At 45.1% G+C, this 22,616-nt stretch overlaps 1 protein-coding gene across 1 annotated transcript in view; it reads right to left on the bottom strand.

Moving 5' to 3' along the window:
* The window catches only part of LOC110532264 (collagen alpha-1(XX) chain), a 36,066-nt gene that overhangs the window by 2,341 nt on the left and 11,109 nt on the right, over nucleotides 1–22,616 (bottom strand). Inside the window, exons 2-35 of the mRNA XM_036988201.1 lie at nucleotides 16,753–16,869; nucleotides 15,292–15,396; nucleotides 13,222–13,365; nucleotides 10,936–11,106; nucleotides 9,807–10,016; nucleotides 9,170–9,337; nucleotides 8,565–8,849; nucleotides 8,204–8,362; nucleotides 7,923–8,092; nucleotides 7,630–7,759; nucleotides 7,315–7,460; nucleotides 7,097–7,226; nucleotides 5,906–6,045; nucleotides 5,235–5,361; nucleotides 4,968–5,107; nucleotides 4,719–4,851; nucleotides 4,455–4,600; nucleotides 4,249–4,378; nucleotides 4,015–4,131; nucleotides 3,718–3,864; nucleotides 3,308–3,364; nucleotides 3,168–3,206; nucleotides 2,944–3,082; nucleotides 2,711–2,853; nucleotides 2,173–2,282; nucleotides 1,806–1,964; nucleotides 1,643–1,720; nucleotides 1,384–1,470; nucleotides 1,186–1,239; nucleotides 903–998; nucleotides 619–672; nucleotides 372–425; nucleotides 175–228; nucleotides 10–81 (exon numbers count right to left, since the gene is read on the bottom strand). Coding sequence (XP_036844096.1) covers nucleotides 10–81; nucleotides 175–228; nucleotides 372–425; nucleotides 619–672; nucleotides 903–998; nucleotides 1,186–1,239; nucleotides 1,384–1,470; nucleotides 1,643–1,720; nucleotides 1,806–1,964; nucleotides 2,173–2,282; nucleotides 2,711–2,853; nucleotides 2,944–3,082; nucleotides 3,168–3,206; nucleotides 3,308–3,364; nucleotides 3,718–3,864; nucleotides 4,015–4,131; nucleotides 4,249–4,378; nucleotides 4,455–4,600; nucleotides 4,719–4,851; nucleotides 4,968–5,107; nucleotides 5,235–5,361; nucleotides 5,906–6,045; nucleotides 7,097–7,226; nucleotides 7,315–7,460; nucleotides 7,630–7,759; nucleotides 7,923–8,092; nucleotides 8,204–8,362; nucleotides 8,565–8,849; nucleotides 9,170–9,337; nucleotides 9,807–10,016; nucleotides 10,936–11,106; nucleotides 13,222–13,365; nucleotides 15,292–15,396; nucleotides 16,753–16,849 — 4,191 coding nt within the window. The 5' untranslated portion in view covers nucleotides 16,850–16,869. The remainder of the gene's footprint in view (nucleotides 1–9; nucleotides 82–174; nucleotides 229–371; nucleotides 426–618; nucleotides 673–902; nucleotides 999–1,185; nucleotides 1,240–1,383; nucleotides 1,471–1,642; nucleotides 1,721–1,805; nucleotides 1,965–2,172; nucleotides 2,283–2,710; nucleotides 2,854–2,943; nucleotides 3,083–3,167; nucleotides 3,207–3,307; nucleotides 3,365–3,717; nucleotides 3,865–4,014; nucleotides 4,132–4,248; nucleotides 4,379–4,454; nucleotides 4,601–4,718; nucleotides 4,852–4,967; nucleotides 5,108–5,234; nucleotides 5,362–5,905; nucleotides 6,046–7,096; nucleotides 7,227–7,314; nucleotides 7,461–7,629; nucleotides 7,760–7,922; nucleotides 8,093–8,203; nucleotides 8,363–8,564; nucleotides 8,850–9,169; nucleotides 9,338–9,806; nucleotides 10,017–10,935; nucleotides 11,107–13,221; nucleotides 13,366–15,291; nucleotides 15,397–16,752; nucleotides 16,870–22,616) is intronic.

The following is a 22,616-nucleotide window of genomic DNA, read 5'->3' on the forward strand; positions in this document are numbered from 1 at the left end:
AGTACTTACGGTCGGCCCCACCCCCCCTAAAGGTCCCCTCTCTCCAACAACCCCTGGGTGTCCTGGCATACCCTGGAAACCCTGACAACACAGATGGGTGGATTAGGGGAGGAGCAATAGAGATCACTAGAAAAGCAATGACAAGTATACCTCCGCTTGACACCCCACTCTTACCCTAGGTCCAGTAATCCCTGGTCCGCCCATGTTCCCCTCAACTCCTCTGATGCCCTGAAAAACACCGGGGAGGCAAAGGTAAGGGTCAGAGCTGGCTTCAGACTGATACACATAACTAATAATACAAACACTTGGAGTCTTGAGCTCCAGGCATGGTTTGTGGAATGTGTTTGAATAAGGATTGAGATTGAGCTCACCTTGGGGCCTGGGGCTCCTTCGTTCCCTTGGGGTCCAGGAGGACCTGGTAAACCCTAGAGAAACACAGGGATGCGGATGGAGGAGGGGAGGAGATGATAGGGAAGGAGAAGGAAGGAAAGTGGAGGGATCAAATAAGAAAACCATAATGTAAACTACAGCACAGTGGATCAAATGTTGGAAGACAGGTAAAATCTAAATAATATCCTGTTCTGTTTATTCAATGGGAATGTTGTAAATCAGACTCACCTGCCCACCTGGCTTTCCCACCTCCCCCTTCACACCCCGAGCCCCTGGAGGTCCCTGTAAAGACAGAACGGGCACCGAGGTCAAAAGTGATACATATTGTTGTAATCACATAATGACACGGCACAGATCTGCAATATGCTGACATTGCACAATTGATCACAATAACATATGTTTCCAATTCAAAAAGGGCAAACATGATAGATGCATTTAAAAAGCAATGTAGAACTTTCTAAACATGGAGAGCAATAAGGATGCTCTAAAAGAATCATTTACAACCGACCCACCACTTTGCCCTGAACTGTCAATCCCCGAGGGCCACGATTTCCCAGGGGCCCAAGAACGCCTTCTGACCCCATTTTCCCTGAAGGGCCTATCTCACCCTGAGAAAAACAGTGGTGAACAGAGGTTAAAATATAAGAAAATCTGTCACCGTCACATTCTGACAAACATGATGATGTACAGTACATGTGAAAATAGACTATGGTGCAATACAGATGGGGTTCAGCTGTGTATAGTGAACTGTTCAAGCGCTTCTGTATCGGCTTCACAAGTGTCAAGACCTCTGACCTTTTGGCCCTCCTCTCCCTTTTCACCCTTTTCTCCACGAGGACCCGGTTTGCCCTAAAAAAAAACAGGGACAAGGATTGTTGCATAATAATCTTAGGATCGGTCATGAAATCATTGCAATTGCTAATCACTTCACTACATTACAGTTAATTGAATCCATTTATTCTGCTTTCATCATAACGTAACACTGTGACTCACAGGAGGACCCGTGACCCCAGGAGCTCCAGGTATGTCGGAGGTACAGGTGCAGGCATAGGCAGGTGCGGGGCAGCTCTCCTCATCCCTCTGAGATAGTCACACAGGCAGCATTACAGTCAATTAAGTTACCGTGATATTCAGGGCAGGACGCCAGAGGGCCTCCGCTTCTAATGCATTCATTAACTCCATATTCCTCTAGACGTCGGGATTTATTCATTTCTCCATGACCTTTAATAGAGAGTTACTGTGTGTCACTAACCAGGCCTGGCAAATCACAGCAGGTGTCCTCTAATGCCCAGGTGGTGTTGCACACAATCTCAAAGGACTGTAGCTGGAACTGGAGGAGGCAACAACAACAAAGAGTCTGGTTACTACAGTATATGTTATGTGTGGGTCAAAGTAACAGTTCTGTTCCAACTAACCGGGGCAGAGCCGCTGTGTGGTCCACGGGTCTTCATCAGTTTGCCCAGTGTCTCAAAACCATCAGTGGGCAGAGTCCCCAGTGGCCGTGCGGGCCTCTCACCCACATGCTGGCAGTCCACAGACAGGGATACGCTCACCTGGCTGATAGACAGGTGGATCTGCCAATCACAGGACAGAAGGGTGTGTTAGAACGACTTGTGCTGTATGTCACAACCATAGACAATATATTAGAGTTCTATATCCATGGTCACATTCTCTAATCACCATCTAAAACTCAGCATTGTCTTGATGTTGAACTGCCCCTCGTCCTCGTTTTCTCTCCCCCTTTCTTCCTTCTATTTATCAAATATTTTCTCTCTCGTTCACCTTGTGGAAGCTTCCGTAGAACAGCCTGTGGACCTGTGGCTGGTCGAAGGTGAGCTCCTGAACCTCCCCTCTGTAGTCCAGACTGAAGTACAGCAGCAGTTTGCTCACAGCTGGGGGGCACAGAGAGAGAAAGGAGAGAGAGAGAGAGTGAAGGGAGGGGAGATGAAAAACAGTTTTTTGGGGGAAATTATCCACCGTATGATGAGTAAACAATCTTTCCCCTAAAGTCAGACCGCGGAGTCCCTACCCCTTTGAAGAGTGTCATAAATAACTCAGTGCCCCTAACACCCCCCCCACACACACACAAAAAAAACTTGGCTCTTCCTACTGGCACTGATTTTGCTAATAAATACTTTGAGTGAAAATGTACTGTGATGTATTGTTGTCACACCTAGCAATCTTAACATGAATGCACTAATTGTAAGTCGCTAAGGATGACTGAAGCAAATTTAGTGAGATCCCTGAGCACAACAAACAGCAAAAACTACAAATCCCTCAAAATGGCAGTCCTCAACCCCATCCCTCTCCTCAGACTCACGGTCCAGCACCACGCCCATCTTGGGCTGGAAGTCGTTGTCGGTGAGTTGCCAGAGGGCAAAGGGCTCCCTGGGGGTGTCCTGTAGCAGACGGAAAGCTATACTGATGGTGTGCTCTGGAGAAAAGCCTGCTGGGTGGATGAATCTGTGGATGGGACAATATAGAGATAAGTGACCTGTCTGTGTGTGTGTGTGTATGTGTGCATGTGTGTGTTTGCCTATGTAAATATCTCACCCTGTGCTCTGAGTCAGTTGGATGTCTCTGTAGACAGTATAGGTGTGTAGAGTATTGAAGACAAAAGGCTCAGCAGCCACCCCCTCCACAGTTGAGTAAGCCCTCTGGGTCAGACCAAAAGCCTCCATCATATCGAACCCTGGTGCAGAAACACACACACAGACTCTCACACACCCATGCGTATATGACAAAAGCTCTTTACTTTACAAACATAATTTCCTTACCTTTTACAATGCTGTTTCTGATGGTCACCTCAGGGCATACTGTAACACAAGAGGGCAGTGTTTAATCACAAACAAAGGTATGTTACAGCACTGTCAATATTGCTCTGTTCTGTACAATTAACTATAATATAAAGAAGTACCTTCATTGCGAATTGGGTGCAGTCTGGGATGAATGGGGATTCTGGCTGGGGCCGATGCTGTCGGGATCAAAATCCAAATGCTCATTACTTCTATCTAGTTCTACTTTCATGAATGTGTAATGTTACATTGAGAGTGTTTCCCACCAAGAGGATTGTACCCCAGTGATCTGTTTACATCTACAATCAATCCCCGAGCTGACAAGGTAAACATCGGTCGTTCTGCCCCTGAGCAAGGCAGTTAACCCACTGTTCCCCGGGCGCCGAAGACGTGGATGTCGATTAAGGCAGCCCCCCGCACCTCTCTGATTCAGAGGGGTTGGGTTAAATGTGGAAGACACATTTCAGTTGAAGGCATTCAGTTGTACAACTGACAAGGTATCCCCCTTTCCCAATGCTGATGGTATACAGACCTGTGGGGTGGAGAATGGAGACTGCAGCTCCCTCTACAGTGTCGAGGCGGGAGTGCACACTGATGCGGTACACAGTCTCTGGCTCCAGCTCAGTGAAACAGTAGCTGCTGCTTGATGCATCCACTATCTCCTGCTTTGTCTGCTTGTCTGGGCTCCCAAACACAGTAGGGACATAGAGAAAAACATACGCCACACACAATATCCTTGTAAGAAACAGCGATGGATGGTAGCTCCAAAACCAAGATCCCTGACTACTACCTGTGTCACTTCGAGATGTGCTAGAAAAGGTCTCGTTACCTTTGAAAGACTGGATGGCAATGCGGTAACCGCTGACTGCTGAAACAGGCCTCCAAGACACGCAGATACTGGAGTGATCAGACCTCATCACACTGACACTGCTCACTCGCAGACTGACTGGAGGAACAGACATGGAGAGACAACTGACGGGATGTCTGCGTACACTAGAGCACGCGAGACCATGCATTCACAGGTGATAGACTATTAATGACAGTTGGTGTGTAAGTGACTCACTGGTCTTGCCCTGTGCGGAGGCGCTCCCTCCCTCTCGGTTGCGGTACTCCGCAGTGACCAGGATGCTGTAGCGTGTGTCAGGTAGCAGGGTCTGCAGCAATGTTCGTCTCTCGCTGCCTGAAACCAACACCTGCAGAGGCATTACACTGTAACAACCAACCTAACCTGTGTGTGTGTGTGTGTGTGTGTGTGTGTGTGTTACTCACAGTGCTCTCCTGTGTCTCTCCTCCCATCAGGGCGGTGTAGGAGACATGGTATTGCAGTACATGGGCGTTGGGAGGAACCCAGCTCACCAGGAGACTGACTGCAGTCTCCTCTGAGATGGACACACTGGAAGGGCCGCCACCTGACACTAGGACACATAAACGCGTGCTCTTTAAGCTGAGAACTACAACCTTTACATCCCAATATTACATATTGATGCGATTAACATCTCCAGGTCTGTGACAATGTGTGTATTTTGAACTCACAGGTGCTGTATCGTATAGCCACTGCCTCACTCTGTGCTCCATCGGCGTAGAGGGCAGACAGTGAAATCTGATACTCCTTATCGTCCTGCACCCCCTCCAATATGGCCCCCTCGCTGTCCCCATCCACCCTCAACTGAAACACACACAGCAAATGTAACACTAAAATCCATGCAACACAGCGTCGAATTGGCACTGAAATATGGCGCGTCTTACTAGATTTAACAGACAAGCCGAGGTTCCTCCACATACCTGTCTGAGGTCCCCTCCACTGAGTGAGATCCATTTAATCAGGTAGGAGACAACGTCATCGGCGGCTGACTCCCATCGAACTGTGATGTCACTTCCTGAGAAGTTTGTGACTCTGAGATCAGAGGGGGCTGGTACCCTCACTGACAGAGAGACACAGAGAGAGGGGCAGAGGGGAGGGAGAAACAACAATCTCTGTCATATGCACAGGTCATGTATGGATGTGGAAATGTGTGCGTGTGTGTGACGTGCTAGGTTTCATGATCTTACATGTGGTGACGTTGGCTGTGAGCGGGGAGGACAGGCCCTGCTCATACTGTGACTGCACCGACACCAAGTATCTAGACAGAGAGGACAGGTTCTGTAGCAGAACTGAGTTCACACCTGTCACCTCCACCTGGAGAGAAGAGAGGCGAGCGGGAAAGTGACAGATAGAGAGAAGGAGATACTAAATTAATGAATCAAGGTAATATCTTATAATAAAACATATTGCCTCCCGGGTGGCGCAGTGGTCTAAGGCACTGCATCGCAGTGCTAGCTGTGCCACCAAACTCTGGGTTTGAGCCCAGGCTCTGTCGCAGCCAGCCGCGACCGGGAGGTCCGTGGGGCGACGCACAATTGGCCTAGCGTCGTCCGGGTTAGAGAGGGTTTGGCCGGTAGAGATATCCTTGTCTCATCGCGCACTAGCGACTCCTGTGGCAGGCCGGGCGCAGTGCACGCTAACCAGGTTGCTAGGTGCACGGTGTTTCCTCCGACACATTGGTGCGGCTGGCTTCCGGGTTGGATGCGCGCTGTGTTAAGAAGCAGTGCGGCTTGGTTGGGTTGTGTTTCGGAGGACGCATGGCTTTCGACCTTCGTCTCTCCCGAGCCTGTACGGGATAATAAATAAAACATATTTATTGAGTAGTGTATGTTTTATTCCACAGTTAAATGGTGAGCACCTGTTTGACGTCACTGCCATGGTTGGTGCTGCAGGTGATTCTGTGACCGGGAACATCAACCACTCCAGGAACCCAGCTGACCCTGACCATGCTGTGGCTCACCTTGGGAAACTGCATACTGACGGGGGAGGGCAACGGGTCTACAGAGAAAGAGTAGAAAATATTTTAACTGTTTTATTTCACCAGGTAGGCCAGTTGAGAACAAGTTCTCATTTACAACTGCGACCTGGCCAAGATAAAGCAAAGCAGTGCGACACAAACAACAACAGAGTTACACATGGAGTAAACAAACACACAGTCAATAACACAATAGAGAAAAAGTATATATACAGTGTGTGCAAATGTGGTAGGATAAGGGAGGTAAGGCAATAAATAGGCCATAGTAGCGAAATAACTACAATTTAGCAATTAAACACTGGAGTGATAGAAGAATGTGCAAGTAGAGATACTGGGATACAAAGGAGCAAAAATAATAATAATAGTAAATAACAATATGGGGATGAGGAAGTTGGATGGGCTATTTACAGATGGGCTATGTACAGGTGCAGTGATCTGTGAGCTGCTCTGACAGCTGGTGCTTAACGCTAGTGAGGGTATGGGTGTCCAGCTTCAGTGATTTTTACAATTCGTTCCAGTCATTGGCAGCAGAGAACTGGAACGGAAGGCGGCCAAAGGAGGAATTGGCTTTGGGGGTGACCAGTGAGATATAGCTGCTGGAGTGCGTGCTATGAGTGGGTGCTGCTATGGTGACCAGTGAGCTGAGATAAGGCGGGGATTTACCTTGCAAAGACCTATAGATGACCTGGAGCCAGTGGGATTGGCAACGAATATGAAGCGAGAGCCAGCCAATGAGAGCATACAGTTCGCAGTGGTGGGTAGTGTATGGGGCTTTGGTGACAAAACGGATGGCACTGTGATAGACTGCATCCAATTTGCTGAGTAGAGTTTGAGGTTATTTTGCAAATTACATCGCCGAAGTCAAGGATCGGCAGGATAGTCAGTTTTACGAGGGCTTTACTTGGCTCATCGCGCTCTAGCAACTCCTTGAGGCGGAGTTGGGGAGTTGCAGTGATGCGACAAGATCGTAATTGGATATCACAAAATTTGGGGAGAAAAAAAAAATGGCACACAGAAAAATTAAATAAATGAATTAAATGTTAATTAATAAATAGGCAGTGATAACATCCTCACATGTGGTGGCGATGGCGGTGACAGGGTCACTGGGGTCCTCGTCATACAGGGCATACAGGGTGACAGAGTAGTCTGTCACTGGTATCAGACCACCCAGCATCACATCAGTCTGGTCTGCCCCAAACTTCACCTGGGACAGGGATTTAATACACAAAATGATCCAAACAAACACATCAACATATTACACAAGTCACTCTGCCATCCTCCAGTAACCTCACCTCCTTGGCATCGTCGGGCTCTCCGTGGCTGAGGGAGGAGTAGAGAACCATATACTGAGTGGCCCCCGCGGTGGCACCCCAACGCACCCTCAGACTGCTGGGGGACGAGGGTGTCACCTCCAGACCCTCCGGCATGGCCAGGGGCACTGATGATCCAGGAGAGGAGAGAAAGAGAGAAGGAGACGGTAGAGGGAATGTATCAGAAGTTATTTCCACGGTAGAGAGAATGCATCAGAAATTATTTCCATGGTTTCGTCGAGTTATTTGCATTAGTCCATGATATGTGAGAAATGTGGCAGATGGGTTCTGCCTTACATGTAGTGATGGTCCCTCTGAGGGCCAGACCAACGTTGTCATCGTAGACAGGAAAGATTGATATGTGGTAGTGGGTCTGGGAGGAGAGTCCACCCAGCAGAACACTGGAGACGGTCCCATTCACAACCACCTGAACACAGACGCCACACAGATCAAGTCACTCACAGCCAAAACCACCAAACAGCTACATGTTGACACAACTGATTTATTTCCATGACAAAAGATATTGAGTTTCATAACTGCAATGACTTGTAAATGCAGACATTCATGAGAACATTCTGTCCATCTCGGACCTCCTGTGGGCTCTGTCCCTCGGCGCTGTGGAACACCACTCTGTACTGCAGGACAGGTCGGGTAGGTCCAGTCCAACTCAGCTGCACCTCTCTGGGGCCCAGCTCAGAGAACTCCAGGTCTGTGGGGCTTGGGTAGTAGAGCACAGGGTCCTCTGTCGGCCTTTCGTTTCCTACACAGTAAACAGAGAATGAGGAAACTACTTGGTATTTCCTCACAGAAAGAGAGTTTCGTAAGAGTTTGTATAAACATACGGATGAATGTACTGAAATACTAAACTCACTCTTAGCAATGCTGCGCTCCTCTATCTTCCCACAGAGGATGTGCACCAGTCGGTCCACCAGTTTGCTGAGCAGGGGGAAGTCATTCACATTGTAGACGTTGATCTCCAGAGGCTCAGACGCCACCTGCCTCAGCTCTGATTCGTCTGCGTTCTTTACACCTGAAAGACAAAAGGCACAGTCCTTTTTTGACACGGCAATACATTCCTGAACAGACACACAAATTACTGACAAACACAACCAAGCATAAATGACATGCAAAAACAAACAAACAAAGACACAAACTACTGTACTTCCTGTACTCCCCATTATGCAAACTAAACCCTCAAGAGTAACAGGCTGCACCACCAGGGTAGATCTCACCTACAGCGATGATCTCCACGCCGGTGTTCTTCAGCCGGTTGGCTGCAGCGATGGCGTCATCCTGCGACTTCCCATCCGTCAGGAGGATCAGGATACGAGGGGTGTCCGGCCTCGCCCCCGACTCGTGTCTCAGGTTCTCCTCCAGGACATGCAGCAGAGCCTGGCCTGTGAAGGTGTTGCCGCCCTTGTATCTGAAGTTCCTGACGGCCTCCAGCAGTTGCTCTTTGGTAGTGAAGTTGTTGAGCTGCCACTCAGTGCGAGGGTCTCCACTGTACTGAGAAAGGGCTGGGAAAACGGAGGGGCAATAAACTGGTAATATCACTCCACACGACAGTTATTGGTGTCCCGGGAAGTAAAAACCTAACAGAGGAGAGTACTGTTATAGGTCGAGTATTTACAGCTGCAGAAACAGGAAAGGGGCCAAAACCACCAGGATTTAGATGAAAGAAAGTGCACGAAACAGAACCATTAAAATCAAAAGACATCTGCCTGGGGACGTCTTATATATGTGGCTTATTATTATATTCATTATGAGATCAAATCACACACCCTTTCATAAGAAAGCCAAAACGCTAATTCAGCAGAAAGAGTCTGCTGTGTCTCACCTATCTGCACCCTGTCTGGGCCGATATGGAAAGGCGTGACTAGACCCTCCAGGAAGTCCCTGACACGTCTGAAGTTGGTGCGTCCAATGCTCCAGGAGCCGTCCACCAACATGACCACGTCAGCGGCTGCTGTCGTGTCACACTCAAAGGCCTTCCGAGTGGACACCACTGGATTAACGAAGAAACGCTCTTAAAATCAAGAAAACTGGCTGATCCAAACTAAGGAAAATGCATTAGTAGTAGGTGTGTATGTGTGTGTTACAGAGGAATACAGGAGAGTGCAAGGACATTTCTGCTCCAGAGGCCCTATCATTATCCTGTCCTCTCTGTGCTCCCCTCCACAGGAAACGCTGTCATCAGATCGGAAATTGCCACTCACTGGAATATTTTGTTCTATGATTGCAGTGCTGAGGATGACAAAGTAACGCCAGAACTCCTCTTCTCTGACTTAACTTTATCCTTTAGCACTAGAAGAGTGTGCATACTATGGGCTCTAAATAAGGTTTTTCACTTAAAACACTGAAAATACATACAGGCTTTTTAAACAAAAACATTTTGCCTGGTACATCTTGAAGTAACAATAATAGTGTTTTTACAAACGGTTTGCTGTAGGTGGGATGGATGGGAGTTAGTGTACCTGTGACAGGCTGGGTGGGGATTGTCTTCCTGACTTTCTCCCTGTCAGAGTTCTCATCCTCTACTGGTTTCCCCTGAGTTGTCCCCTGCTCCTCCTTATTGTCCACCTTGGAGCGATCCTTCTCTTTCTTCCTCTTCCTCTTCTCTTTGGGAGCCTTCTCTGTCACCAACTCATTATTCTGGGTAGTTGTTTCTGGAGTAGTTGGAGGTTCTACAGATACACAATTTGACAGTTGGTAGTGTTAGAGAAACAACGTCTACGACACAAATTCCAACAGCATTATTATTTCAGGCCAACAGTTGATATATGATGACAAACATTCAGGAATAGGCCATAGTCATATCCCATCTCCAGTTCTTATGAGACATTGTTAAGATACAGGGAACCTGTAAAACCTCTTTGTACTCTCCCTTAGCCCACACCCCATGTCCACTCCCTGTTGCCTCTCAGCCATGTTTCTCTCCAGTGCAATCCATCTCCCATGCTGGACAGGGCAGCTTACAGCTGTGGCACTGCATCAGCACTCTCATTACAGACCTAGTGTGACAACGCAGGCGCCTCTCCAGGCTCCTACCCCCACCCTGCCAGTTAAACACACATAATGACAGAGCCCATGGCGAAACAGAAGAGAACACAATATCAACTATGGGGAGGATGTGAGGGGGTTGTGTTTTGTATTTTCTCTAAGTGCCACTGTTGCCACCCACAAACAAAGCAATTATCAGACCTGAACATATTTGATATGGTATGCATACCTTTTGCCAACAGCACTGTAGTGTGACGTATACAATTACGACAGTAAACAGGAAGTGAAATAACACTCGGAACATAAAATCCTGTAACAGCACATCACTTGCAGAACTGATTGAGGATGACCATTATATTAACTTCAGTGCTTATTGGCCAGAGTAAGGTTCCTGGGCATTGCTCTATGGCCGTCAAATTCAAATCTGGACCTAAAAAACATTATAATCAGTCTCTGAGCCCTGTAGGTAGGTTCAATTAATTATCAAGTATAACAGAAAAACAGTGGCACTCTCGACCTCGTAGGTTAAGATTTTAATAGCCCTGCTCTACAGTGTAAAATCCTTTGACCTAAAAGCCCTCCCTGGGTGAGAACACCCCCTACCTGTAGTGGTGGTGGTGGTGGTTGCCGGCTCATGGTAGACCACAGTGGGTACAGCTACCAGGGCCTCTATGGGGTCATCCAGTTCACCTGACCCTGACCCCCCTGGTAGGGCCTTCCGCCGCTGTTCACGACTGCCACTACGGACCAACTCTTCTTCTCGCAAGCCCTCAACTGGCAGGACAGAGAGAGGAGAGCAGAAGAACAGAAGAGTAGAAATAGAGCCATGGAGAGACAAATGAAGGAGGAAAAGATGGTGGAAGAGAAATGACAGCGGTGGTTGAACGGGAAGGAGAGGAAGAGGAGAAAGAGTCGGAATTGAGAAGGAAAGGAGAAATGTGGAGCAGCAGATGAGTAAATGAATCTAAAATAATTGTACATTCTAAAACATATCATTTTTATGCAGAGCTTGACAAAAATAAATGCCAGCACATGCACAGCACCGGGAAAAGGGCAAATGTTGCCTCGAGAAAACGGTAAGTGCGACAGAAAACGAGTATGACATTTCTATGGAAATAACAAGTGGGGCTGGGGGTTTGAGAAGAGGCCAGGAAGGAGCTCCCAGACTAGGATCCTCATTGAATGATAGCCAGACGTTTTCAAGTCAACACCAAAGTCTGACTTGTCCCAACGCGCTTCCATTGACACAGTAACCCACTATCACTAAAAGGCTGGCAACAATAAGAAATATTTTGATGGGCATTTTGTTCCTAAAACAGCTTTTTACATAAACCAGGTTTCCATCCAACCTTTTTATGAGACTAAAGTACATTGAATAAAAAAAATGTCATGACATTTGCCTGACAGAAACAGAATTTTTTTACATAAACTTTCCAAATGTCAACATAAACAAAATACACTAGACAAGGTGGGATCTTTTTGTGTCGGTGGAAACGCTTTTATACACAAATATTGAAATAATAACCATCATATCGAAGTAAACTTGGAAGTCACGCGATGACATGTGGTCCTGCCACTACGACTCGGGAAAGCATGCAATTTATTAGGCTACAGATGAAATAAATATGGGCACAACTTTCACTAGGACAGGGGGGGGGGACATGTCCCCCCACATTGTGAAATTGCATTTTTGTCCCCACCAGTTTATCATTGGAATGTGACACAAAACCAGGCAAAGGTTTGCGTTAGGACCCATTTAACTTGTATTTTTTCATTCGGTACATGGGAATTTAACAGCAAAAAGCATTTTATGTGGACTACATCATGCACACCCTTTAAACTGCAACAAGTCAATTTGATGGCAACATCTCTGGAGGGAAAATTAACATATTGTTTTTATGCAGATTCTAGAATATTTGCATGTAAATCTGTCGTCAATTAGATGGAAACCTAGCTTCTGTCTCCCTCCCGCAATAATCGCAACCTGTAATTGTACAAGAATACTCTTAAAATGTCTCAATTACAGACAGTCCCTTGTGAAAGAAAGGCTGATAGGTGTGTGTGTGTGTGGTTACATGGAATGATACGGAAGTGTTTGCACACATTAAAATGTCAGAGGCACACAGGTATTTAGAAATGCCCAAATAACTGGGGGGGAAAAAATGTACTGCTAATGTCTGAATGTGTTGGGTCTATAAAGGCTGCTTTTTTCAACCCACAGGCATAATGTGTTGTTACCTGACAGAGAATAACAGTTGCTTTGTAATGACCAGTTCACCAACCAGAGATAAAGTGAATTTGGTAAAGCCCCTCAATGCTTTGAGAATTCCTACAGTGGTGGGCATGAGACACAGGCCTACACTAGTGGGCATGAGACACAGGCCTACACTAGTGGGCATGAGGGCCTATGTCGTCACTCTTGATCTATGCATCTGTACAGCTCTCCCTTGCTGTGCCCTTCACTCTCTCCTTCTCCGTATAGTGGTCATCTTCCTCTAACATCAGTTACTCTTTCCTTCTCGCTCTCATTTCCCCATAACGGTCAAACATTGACCTAACCTCCCACTCTATCGAACACTCTCTCCCTCCAGTCCCCCCTTATTGTAAACTCTCCCTCTCTGGCTCGTTATCCATCTTCCTCCTGTCCTTCACACCCTTAATTTCATAGTCTCTGCTTCCTCTTCTATACTAATCCTACTCATTATTAATCTCCACCTTTCCAAACTCCCTCTGCCATTACATTCCTCCTAACATCATTTCATCTCCCTCTTTTAAGTCCTCTGCATTCAGTCCTCTGCATTCATTCATTCCCCCCCCCCCCCCCCCCCCCGTTCTTCCTCCTTGCCTCTCCTTCCTGTTCAACACTCCCTCTCCCCTGCCGTCTCTTACTGGTGAAGCGTCTCTTGGCGATGAGTTTCTCCTGTGTGCCGTTGAGCACTAGGACCTGGAGGGCGTATTCCTGGCTGGAGTCCAGACCTGCCACTGTGGCCCGGCCACGCGTGGTCGTCAGCATCAGCTCCGGCTGGGGTACCTCTGGAGGACAGAGACATCGAACACATCAGACAGTCTCTCAGATTCTTGCAGAAGTGAGAGAGCAACTGAGAGAGACATACATACAGCTGCTGTTACCACAACAAATGGTAGAAAGAGATAGTGAGCAGAAGAAGAAAAAAAACAATTTAAAAAAGATGTGCGTTTTCATAAAAAGGCAACAACTCGACAAGGAAGAGAGACGACTGTTCTATAAAAAGAATGTGTGAGTCATGACCCAGAAGGTGGTTGGATAAACCACAGCATATCTCCCTAAGCTATCAGGTGAGAGCCTCCACAGCCAGGTGTGTTCACGCTGCAGCAGCCAAAACATCAAAAAGATCAATTGTTCCTTGAGGCTTTGTTTACAACATCAACTGAGCCAGATATACTATACTCCTTTTCCCCCTCTTCTAGCCCACTGCCACATCTCTTCATCATCATCATCCCCATCTCTCCAAAATCCCTAATGTCTCCTTGTGCTTCTTCCATAGTGGTCCCCTCCGCTCCTGCTCTGTTCCCCCCTATCTCCTCATCTCCCTCTAGAGAGCTGCAGGGTAAACAGGCATGTCTCATGTCTGTTTCACTGTTAACCGTTTCTGAGTCTTACCATCACAGACCTGTCTGGACACAGCTATGACAGAGAACTGGAGATAAAATAAAAGATAACATGACAGTGAGAAACAAATGTGGAAGTGGGGGGGGGGGTGGACAGAGAGCTGACACAATGAGAAAATACTCGTGAAATAATGTTTCACACCTATTTATTGTATAACATGAGAATGCAAATAAAAGAGAGTTGTATAAGTAGAACAAAAGGAGAGACGTCAAGCTAACCAGAGTAGCAGGGCAGCCCTTGTACCCTGTGGCTCGGTCAGATTGACCAATGAACGGTTTCCAACTAAATTAGAGTGAGGAGGTGTTTACTAGCCAGTGGCCCGTGCTTTGATCAACTCTGGCTCCAGATGGCATAGAGTTAAGTGGGAGGGACAGCTTGGCAGCTTTATTGTGGAGAACAGGCAGCTGGGTGGGAAATTGTAGGGTTCTGGAAAATCATTCAATAACAGGCAAATAAAATAAATACAATGGGAAAAAAATTGAGGCACTTACCTATAGTTAATTCACTTTCATATGGGTAATAATATACTGCACATTAGTCCAGCACTAAAATTGCCTCTATATACTGTAAGTACAAGGCAGTTAACCCACTGTTCCTAGGCCATCATTGTAAATAAGAATTTGTTCTTAACCGACTTGCCTAGTTAAATAAATGTTTTAAAAAAATAACAAATAAAAAGTGGTCTTGGTTAAATATGTAATCCGTAGTATCGTAGGGGAAAACAGCACCACTGTCTGCCCCCCATGGCCGTTATTGATTTTGTTGACAAACCAGAGGTGGGGAGCATCGCTAATCAGTGTAAAAAAAAAAAAATGCTGTACATATGCTGCTGTACATATGCTGCTGTACATATGCTGCTGTACATATGCTGCTGTACATGTGCTGCTGTACATGTGCTGCTGTACATGTGCTGCTGTACATGTGCTGCTGTACATATGCTGCTGTACATATGCTGCTGTACATATGCTGCTGTACATATGCTGCTGTACATATGCTGCTGTACATATGCTGCTGTACATGTGCTGCTGTACATATGCTGCTGTACATATGCTGCTGTACATATGCTGCTGTACATATGCTGCTGTACATATGCTGCTGTACATATGCTGCTGTTCTAACGCGCGTGCAATGCCTTCAGAGGGAAAAAAACAGTTGTTAGTTGTTTGCAGTAACTTCTTTGTTGTTTTAATATCGCAAACAGACGTGACAGTTTCACCATTAAGGATTCCAGCTTTGAGTCATCGTGACCCAACATTGTCAACTCTTAGTTAGAATCAACCTCACAGTACACACCAGTACTGCTGGCTCACCTGAGATGGGCTTCACGCGGACCTTGTATCCCTGGACCGGCCCTTCAGCCTCCTTCCACTTCATCTGCAGCCGATCCTGAGACAGCACTGTCAGCTTCAGACGCCCTGCAGTGTAGCCAACACATATGCGCACCCACGTTAGGAATAGGTCCACATCTAACATCAAATCAATCATACAAATCAACAATCAGACTGCTATTCAGAAGTGTACCCGCCAGAGCAAAACAATCAACTTGTGATTGGAACAAAGGGTTTTTGTCTCACACAGACAAAAGCATTATCAACACGAGGCACTTGAAACATGAACATCTATGCAGTGATTACTTGTTGGTCTCTCACAACTGAGCTGTTTCTCTGCTGTGGAACTGATTCTGGGTACGAGTATAGCGGTGAACTTGGCAATGGGGGGTGGTGGTGGGCTGTTCTAAGATCAAAGAAATTCCCCCCCAAAATGAATTTATTAGTAGGTTCTAAACCTTTTTCAGACATCCAATCCTTCTTCCTCCTTCACTAATCAAATCAGTCTCTTGTTTTCGGGTCATCTACATAATTTCCAACGGAGGATTCCCAACAATCCTCTTCTTTCATGTGTCACTCTCTGTCCTCCTCTCTCCTCTCCAGCTGCCCCTGTCTGCTCAAAGCAGGCCTTGTGTTCTCCACTGGGATAGCAACAGGGACAGGAAATCCGTTTAAGGCCTGAGGTTGAAGGTCAGTTTGAAGGCACCTTATACACAACGTCATGGGGAAAACCGAAGACATTGTAGAGGAGTGCAGATATGAATCATAGCACTTACTGTTGATGCCTGACTTTAGGCACAGTCTTCATTCGGGGAGGTGGGGGCTGGGACAGGGGTAAGGGGCAAGGGTCTCTGTTCACATGGAAATGCTTTAGTAGTGTCCCACTGTCTCTGCATCTAGTTCTGGCAGAGGATCAGAGGGGATCTGGAGACTGGGGTCAATGCCCCGCACTCCCATGAATAACAACAACAGCCCAGAGATCAGTCATCACTGCACTGGGAGCTCTGAGGGAGTAATGTTGCATACTGATAATGAAACATAAAAAAAGGTGCACTGAAAAATCTGGCAAAATTAATTGTTTTGTTTAAACCTATGACTAATATCAGCCAATAATATTATCCAGTCATTATTATATTATATGATTATCGGACATAAACAGCTTAGTGTGTGTGTGTGTGTGTGTGTGTGTGTGTGTGTGTGTGTGGGCAACAAAAAGGAGTGAATGAGTTCACATTAGTGTCCTGAGAGTTTGTGTAATTGCTAACATGAGTCTGCATGTCAGACAGACATCTTACATGTCAGTCTAGAGAGGTTGCACAATGTCAGGGGATTTGTATGCTTCTACAGCTAGAGCAAACTATCCATTGAATACTATGGTCACATGGTACAAACATCATCTGATACATAGTAGTGATGATGTACTAGTAATGAAGTACATGGTACCTTGGCTATGGACTCCAGAGTTCATTAGCACCAGGAGAGTGACCAGGAAAGGCCCCATCAGCGCTGGGCAGCCTGGTCGTTGGCAGTGAAGAGGCATGATGACTAGAACATAGAAACCTGAAAAAGGAAGGCAAACAATGGTCATAGTTAATAGTATATAACGATTTGATTATTGCCAATATTGGTGAGTACTGTGCGTAGGTCAAAACCTGTGGGAGCACAAATGAGAGTTTGTCGAAAGCCATTTTGTCAAACTTTAATCTCGAAGAAACCCACATAAGCAAATGGATAAGGCAGGTAGTGTGACTAGGACAGGCACAATGACCGTATAACCAACAGTTATGGATGAAGACGGTCATTTAAAAAAAACAAGTCATAACTATAAAAAGAAAATATGCTGAATTTCTTTGGGAACAAACAGCTGACTGAAGATGGGTCGTCACTAGTTACTAGAAGTCGACCGATTAATTAGGGCCGATTTCAACTTTTCATAACAAATCGGAAATCGGTGTTTTTGGATGCCGACTTTATTTATTTTTTTACACCTTTATTTAACTAGTCAAGTCAGTTAAGAACACGTTCTTAGTTTCAATGACAGCCTAGGAACGGTGGGTTAACTGCCGTGTTCAGGGGCAGAACAACAGATTTTCACCTTGTCAGCTCAGGGATTCAATCTTGCAACCTTACCGTTAACTAGTCCAACGCTCTAACCACCTGCCTCTCATCACTCCACGAGGAGCCTGCCTGTTACGCGAATGCAGTAGAAGCCAAGGTAAGTTGCTAGCTAGCATTAAACTTATCTTATAAAAAACAATCAATCATAATCACTAGTTATAACTACACATGGTTGATGATATTCCTAGTTTAGTCTAGCATGTCCTGCGTTGCATATAATCAATCGATGCACGTTCGCTCATTGCGAACTAATTTGCCAGAATTTTACGTAATTATGACATAACATTGAAGGTTGTGCAATGTAACAGGAATATTTAGACTTATGGATGCCACCGTTAGATAAAATACGGAAAGGTTCCGTATTTCACTGAAATAATAAACGTTTTGTTTTCGAAATGATAGTTTCCGGATTCGACCTGATTAATGACCAAAGGCTCATATTTCTGTGTGTTATTATGTTATAATTAAGTCTATGATTTGATATTTGATAGAGCAGTCGGATTGAGCGGTGGTAGGCACCAGCAGGCTCGTAAGCATTCATTCAAACAATGCTTCAATGCTTCAAGCAATGCTTCAAGCATTGAGCTGTTTGACTTCAAGCCTATCAACTCCCGAGATTAGGCTGGTGTAACCTAAAACTTCTTACCTGGATATATTGAAGACTCATGTTAAAAGGAACCACCAGCTTTCATATGTTCTCATGTTCTGAGCAAAGAACTGAAACGTTAGCTTTCTTACATAGCACATATTGCACTTTTACTTTCTTCTCCAACACTTATTTTTTGCATTATTTAAACCAAATTGAACATGTTTCATTATTTATTTGAGGCTAAATTGATTTTAACTTAATATAATACATCAATAAAAATAAGTGTTCACTCAGTATTGTTGTAATTGTCATTATTACAAAATATATATATATATATATATATATATATTGGCCGATTAATCGGTATCGGATTTTTTTTGGTCATTCAATAAAAATCGGTATCGGCGTTGAAAAATCATAATCAGTCGACCTCCACTAGTTACCAAAGTCATAAATCCTGCCTATTTCTTAAAATCAGATTTGAAACCTAACCACACTTCTAACCTTAAATTAAGACCAAAAAGCACATTTTTGTTTTAATGATTATTTATGAGAGCCAATTTTGACTTTGTGGCTGCACCATCTAGTGGAATCCCCGAAGACGTGATGGTATCCTTCTGCTCGTTAGGATACATTCAAAGTAAGAATTTCAGATTAGTCCTGGGTACCGGGTAGTGCTGCGGTTGACCCCATTAAACACGGCCCTCCACAGACCTGGTTTGCGGCAGCAACATTGACTCGATAGTACCTAGCAAAAGTGCTAGACGACGTCCAACTGGTCGAGGCACACATTTTTAGCAAGGGGAACTCTCAGAGCAGGGGCCACAATGTAGCTACTCCTCTAGTAGAATGTGCCACCACAGGAGACAGCACAGAGCAGCCGGACAGCTGATACGCTATAGTAAGTGTCCACAATACAATGTGAGAGTCTCTTTCGGTGGAGTTCTGAAGATGAGCCTGTGAACATAACACATGAACAGCTTAGTCTGTGTAACGTACAGTTGAAGTCAGAAGTGTACATACACTTAGGTTGGAGTCATTAAAACTCGCTTTTCAACCACTCCACAAATTCTTGTTAAGAAACTATAGTTTTGGCAAGTTGGTTAGGACATCTACTATGTGCATGACACAATACATTTTTCCAACAATTGTTTACAGACAGATTATTTCACTTAATCACAAATCCAGTGGGTCAGAGGTTTACATACACTAAGTTGACTGTGCCATTAAACAGCTTGGAAAATTCCAGAAAATGTTTTCATGGCTTTAGAAGCTTCTGAGAGGCTAATTGACATCATTTGAGTCAATTGGAGGTGTACCTGTGGATGTATTTCAAGGCCTACCTTCAAACTCAGTTCCTCTTTGCTTGACATCATGGGAAAAATCAAAATAAATCAGCCAAGACCTCAGGAAAAAAAGCCTGAAGGTACCACGTTCATCTGTACAAACAATAGTACGCAAGTATAAACACCATGGGACCACGCAGCCGTCATACCGCTCAAGTTTACATACACTTTAGGTTGGAGTCAATAAAACTCGTTTTTCAACCACTCCACAAATGTCTTGTTAACAAACTATAGTTTTGACAGGTCGGTAAGGACATTACTTTTTTGAGAAATGTCCTCTGGTCTGATGAAACAAAAATAAAACTGTTTGGCCATAATGACCATCATTATGTTTGGAGGAAAAACGGGGAGGCTTGTGTAACCGATGTGAAAAGGCTAGCGGTGGTGCGCGCTAATAGCGTTTCAATCGGTGACGTCACTCGCTTGAAGTAGTGGTTCCCCTTGCTCTGCACTTCACAAAATAGATGGCATCATGAGAACGGAAAGTTATGTGGATATATCGAAACAACATCTCAAGACATCAGTCAGGAAGTTAAAGCTTGGTTGCAAATGGGTTTCCAAATGGACAATGACCCCAAGCATACTTCCAAATTTGTGGCAAAATGGCTTAAGGACAACAAAGTCAAGGTATTGTAGTGGCCATCACAAAGCCCTGACCTCAATCCTATAGAAAATGTGTGGGCAGAACTGAAAAAGCGTGTGCGAGCAAGGAGGCCTACAAACCTGACTCAGTTACACCAGCTCTGTCAGGAGGAATGGGCCAAAATTCTACAAACTTGTTGTGGGAAGCTTGTGTAAGGCTACCTGAAACGTTTGACCCAAGTTAAACAATTTAAGGCAATGCTACCAAATACTAATTGAGTGTATGTAAACTTCTGACCCACTGGTAATGTGATGAAAGAAATAAAAGCTGAAATAAATAATTCTCTCTACTATTATTCTGACATTTCAACATTTTTAAATAAAATGGTGATCCTAACTGACCTAAAACAGGGAATTTTTACTAGGATTAAAACTGAGTTTAAATGTATTTGGCTAAGGTGTATGTAAACGTCTGACTTCAACTGTAAGTGTCTAGTGTCCTCACTGGTTTCAGCACACTTGGGGAAAAACCCAGCGGACAAATGTAAGTGCCGGTTCACGTCTGTCAGACACGACCGAGTGGTTATGTAATAAAGAGTGGTTAGGCCGGAGGACCCTGCACCCACTCTGAAACATTCAGCGCTCACTGAAAGAGCATGAAGTTCACTAACCGTCTTAGTAGAGGTAAGAGCCAACAGGAATGCCACCTTCATGGAAAGGTGCTTCAAAGACACGAACCCCAGGAGCTTGAAGGGTGGCCTAGCAAGTACTGACAGCACCACATCAAGGTCCAAGTTTGGCACTGAACAGGCCTTAGTTAGACATCTGCATCCAGCTCCCTTAACAAATTTTGGAGAGCAATGGGTGGCCATCGCCATGGCACGCCAAAATTGTAGCCAAATACTCTCTCAAAGCAGATGCCGCTCGGCCTGCATCAATCAGTGATTGTAAAAAGTGTAAAACCGTTTGGACATTACATGACTCTGGGGCAACAGAATATGCCCCACCGCATTTGATGCATGTTGGTGGAGAAAGACCTGGCATTCTACAAAGTGTTCACCACATTGTCCTGAATGCCTAAACCCGGTTGTCAGTTGAATGGTGTTTCCTCCGACACATTGGTGCGGCTGGCTTCCGGGTTAAAGCGGGCGGGTGTTAAGTGCGGTAAGGCGGGTCATGTTTCAGAGGACGCATGACTCGACGTTCACCTCCTGAGCCCGCAGCGATGAGACAAGATCAAAATTGGGGAGAAAAAGGGGGTAAAATACCCAAACATTTTTTTTTTATTCTAGCGACACGTTCTAGCGACAAGCCTTTGGGGAGATAACATAAAGGGTTTAAGCAACTTTTCCCACTCAAGAGTGAGAGAAGCTGTCTGTCCAACACAAGTCACAGCAACGGCACACACACAGACAGAGAAGCACAAGGGGTGGGGGTGAAGGAAAATTGGTGGTGTGGCAGCGTTGCGGCAGCGTTGCGGCAATGGCAAAATGTCATTTAGTGACAAATCAAGGAGCCAATAGCGGATCTCACTGAAAAATTGTTGGCAACACTGAGCTAACGGTTGTTTCCCGCCGAACTGCGCATGTGCAGGCTGTCAATATAAGTTGAATATTTTTGGGCCAATTGTGCCCAGCCTCATGGGTCTTGAACCCGGGTCTGTAGTGACGCCTCTAGCACTGTGATGCAGTGACTAAGACCGCTGTGTAACTCAGGAGGCCTATGAAGTTGAATTTGACTAAAAATGTTATTTAAATATTTAAAAATTATTTAAGACAATGCCATAGAAAACACGTGGGGGAAAGAGCCATGAGGGAAAGATCCCAAGTCTCCTCATTGCCCACCAGCAAAATTTGTCTAGATTTAGGCTATTGTTTGTGTATTTTACACTATATTGAGGTAAACATCGGAGTATAATGCTTGTATGGATGTCAACCCCAACACATGTTCATGTCATCTTTACCATTCAACTACATTACAGTTAAAAACAACTGACTACCATTAACGATTTCTGTATGCTAGCTATGCTAACCAGTTTATACGAACGGGAGTTTGTATTTAGCAGTCACTTCTTCTAAACCTGAAAAGGGAAAACTTCTGCATGTTATGCTGCAAAAACACACCAAAATATAAAAATTGGCCTTACGTAAGCACAATGACAGATTCGACAAATATCCTACGTGGTGCGTAGGTAAAAATCAATGGGGAAGCCAAGACAATAAAAAGCCATATTACAATCTGTTGTGATATTTGCTCTATAACCCATTTGTTTATACGCCACCGTGATTTAAAATAAGGCCGTGACAACAGTCACACAGTGGCGGAATAAATTCAACTACACATACATTTTTCCCATCACAAAACCGGAGAGCCACATTGCTCTGGATAAGTCCACAAAACAAATACTGCACGTAACAAACAGTTGACCTGCAGCAAGGTCAAGAATGTTAAAGTACTCGACAGTTTACTCTACAGCTACTGATTTAGAACCACAGAGTTACCGCAAGTCAGCACAAAGACAACAGGAGCACTGCCTCTGCTCTTCCAGCACCATTTCAACTTAAACATAATCAAATCAACAAGGTAATATTTTGCTCAGTTTAATACACTGAAAACAAACTTAGACACCGAAACCAATTAATTAAGTTGGCAAAACGGTCTATGGCTCTGCC

The sequence above is a fragment of the Oncorhynchus mykiss genome, chromosome 9, assembly GCF_013265735.2.
Source record: "Oncorhynchus mykiss isolate Arlee chromosome 9, USDA_OmykA_1.1, whole genome shotgun sequence".
Classification (NCBI taxonomy): Eukaryota; Metazoa; Chordata; class Actinopteri; order Salmoniformes; family Salmonidae; genus Oncorhynchus; species Oncorhynchus mykiss.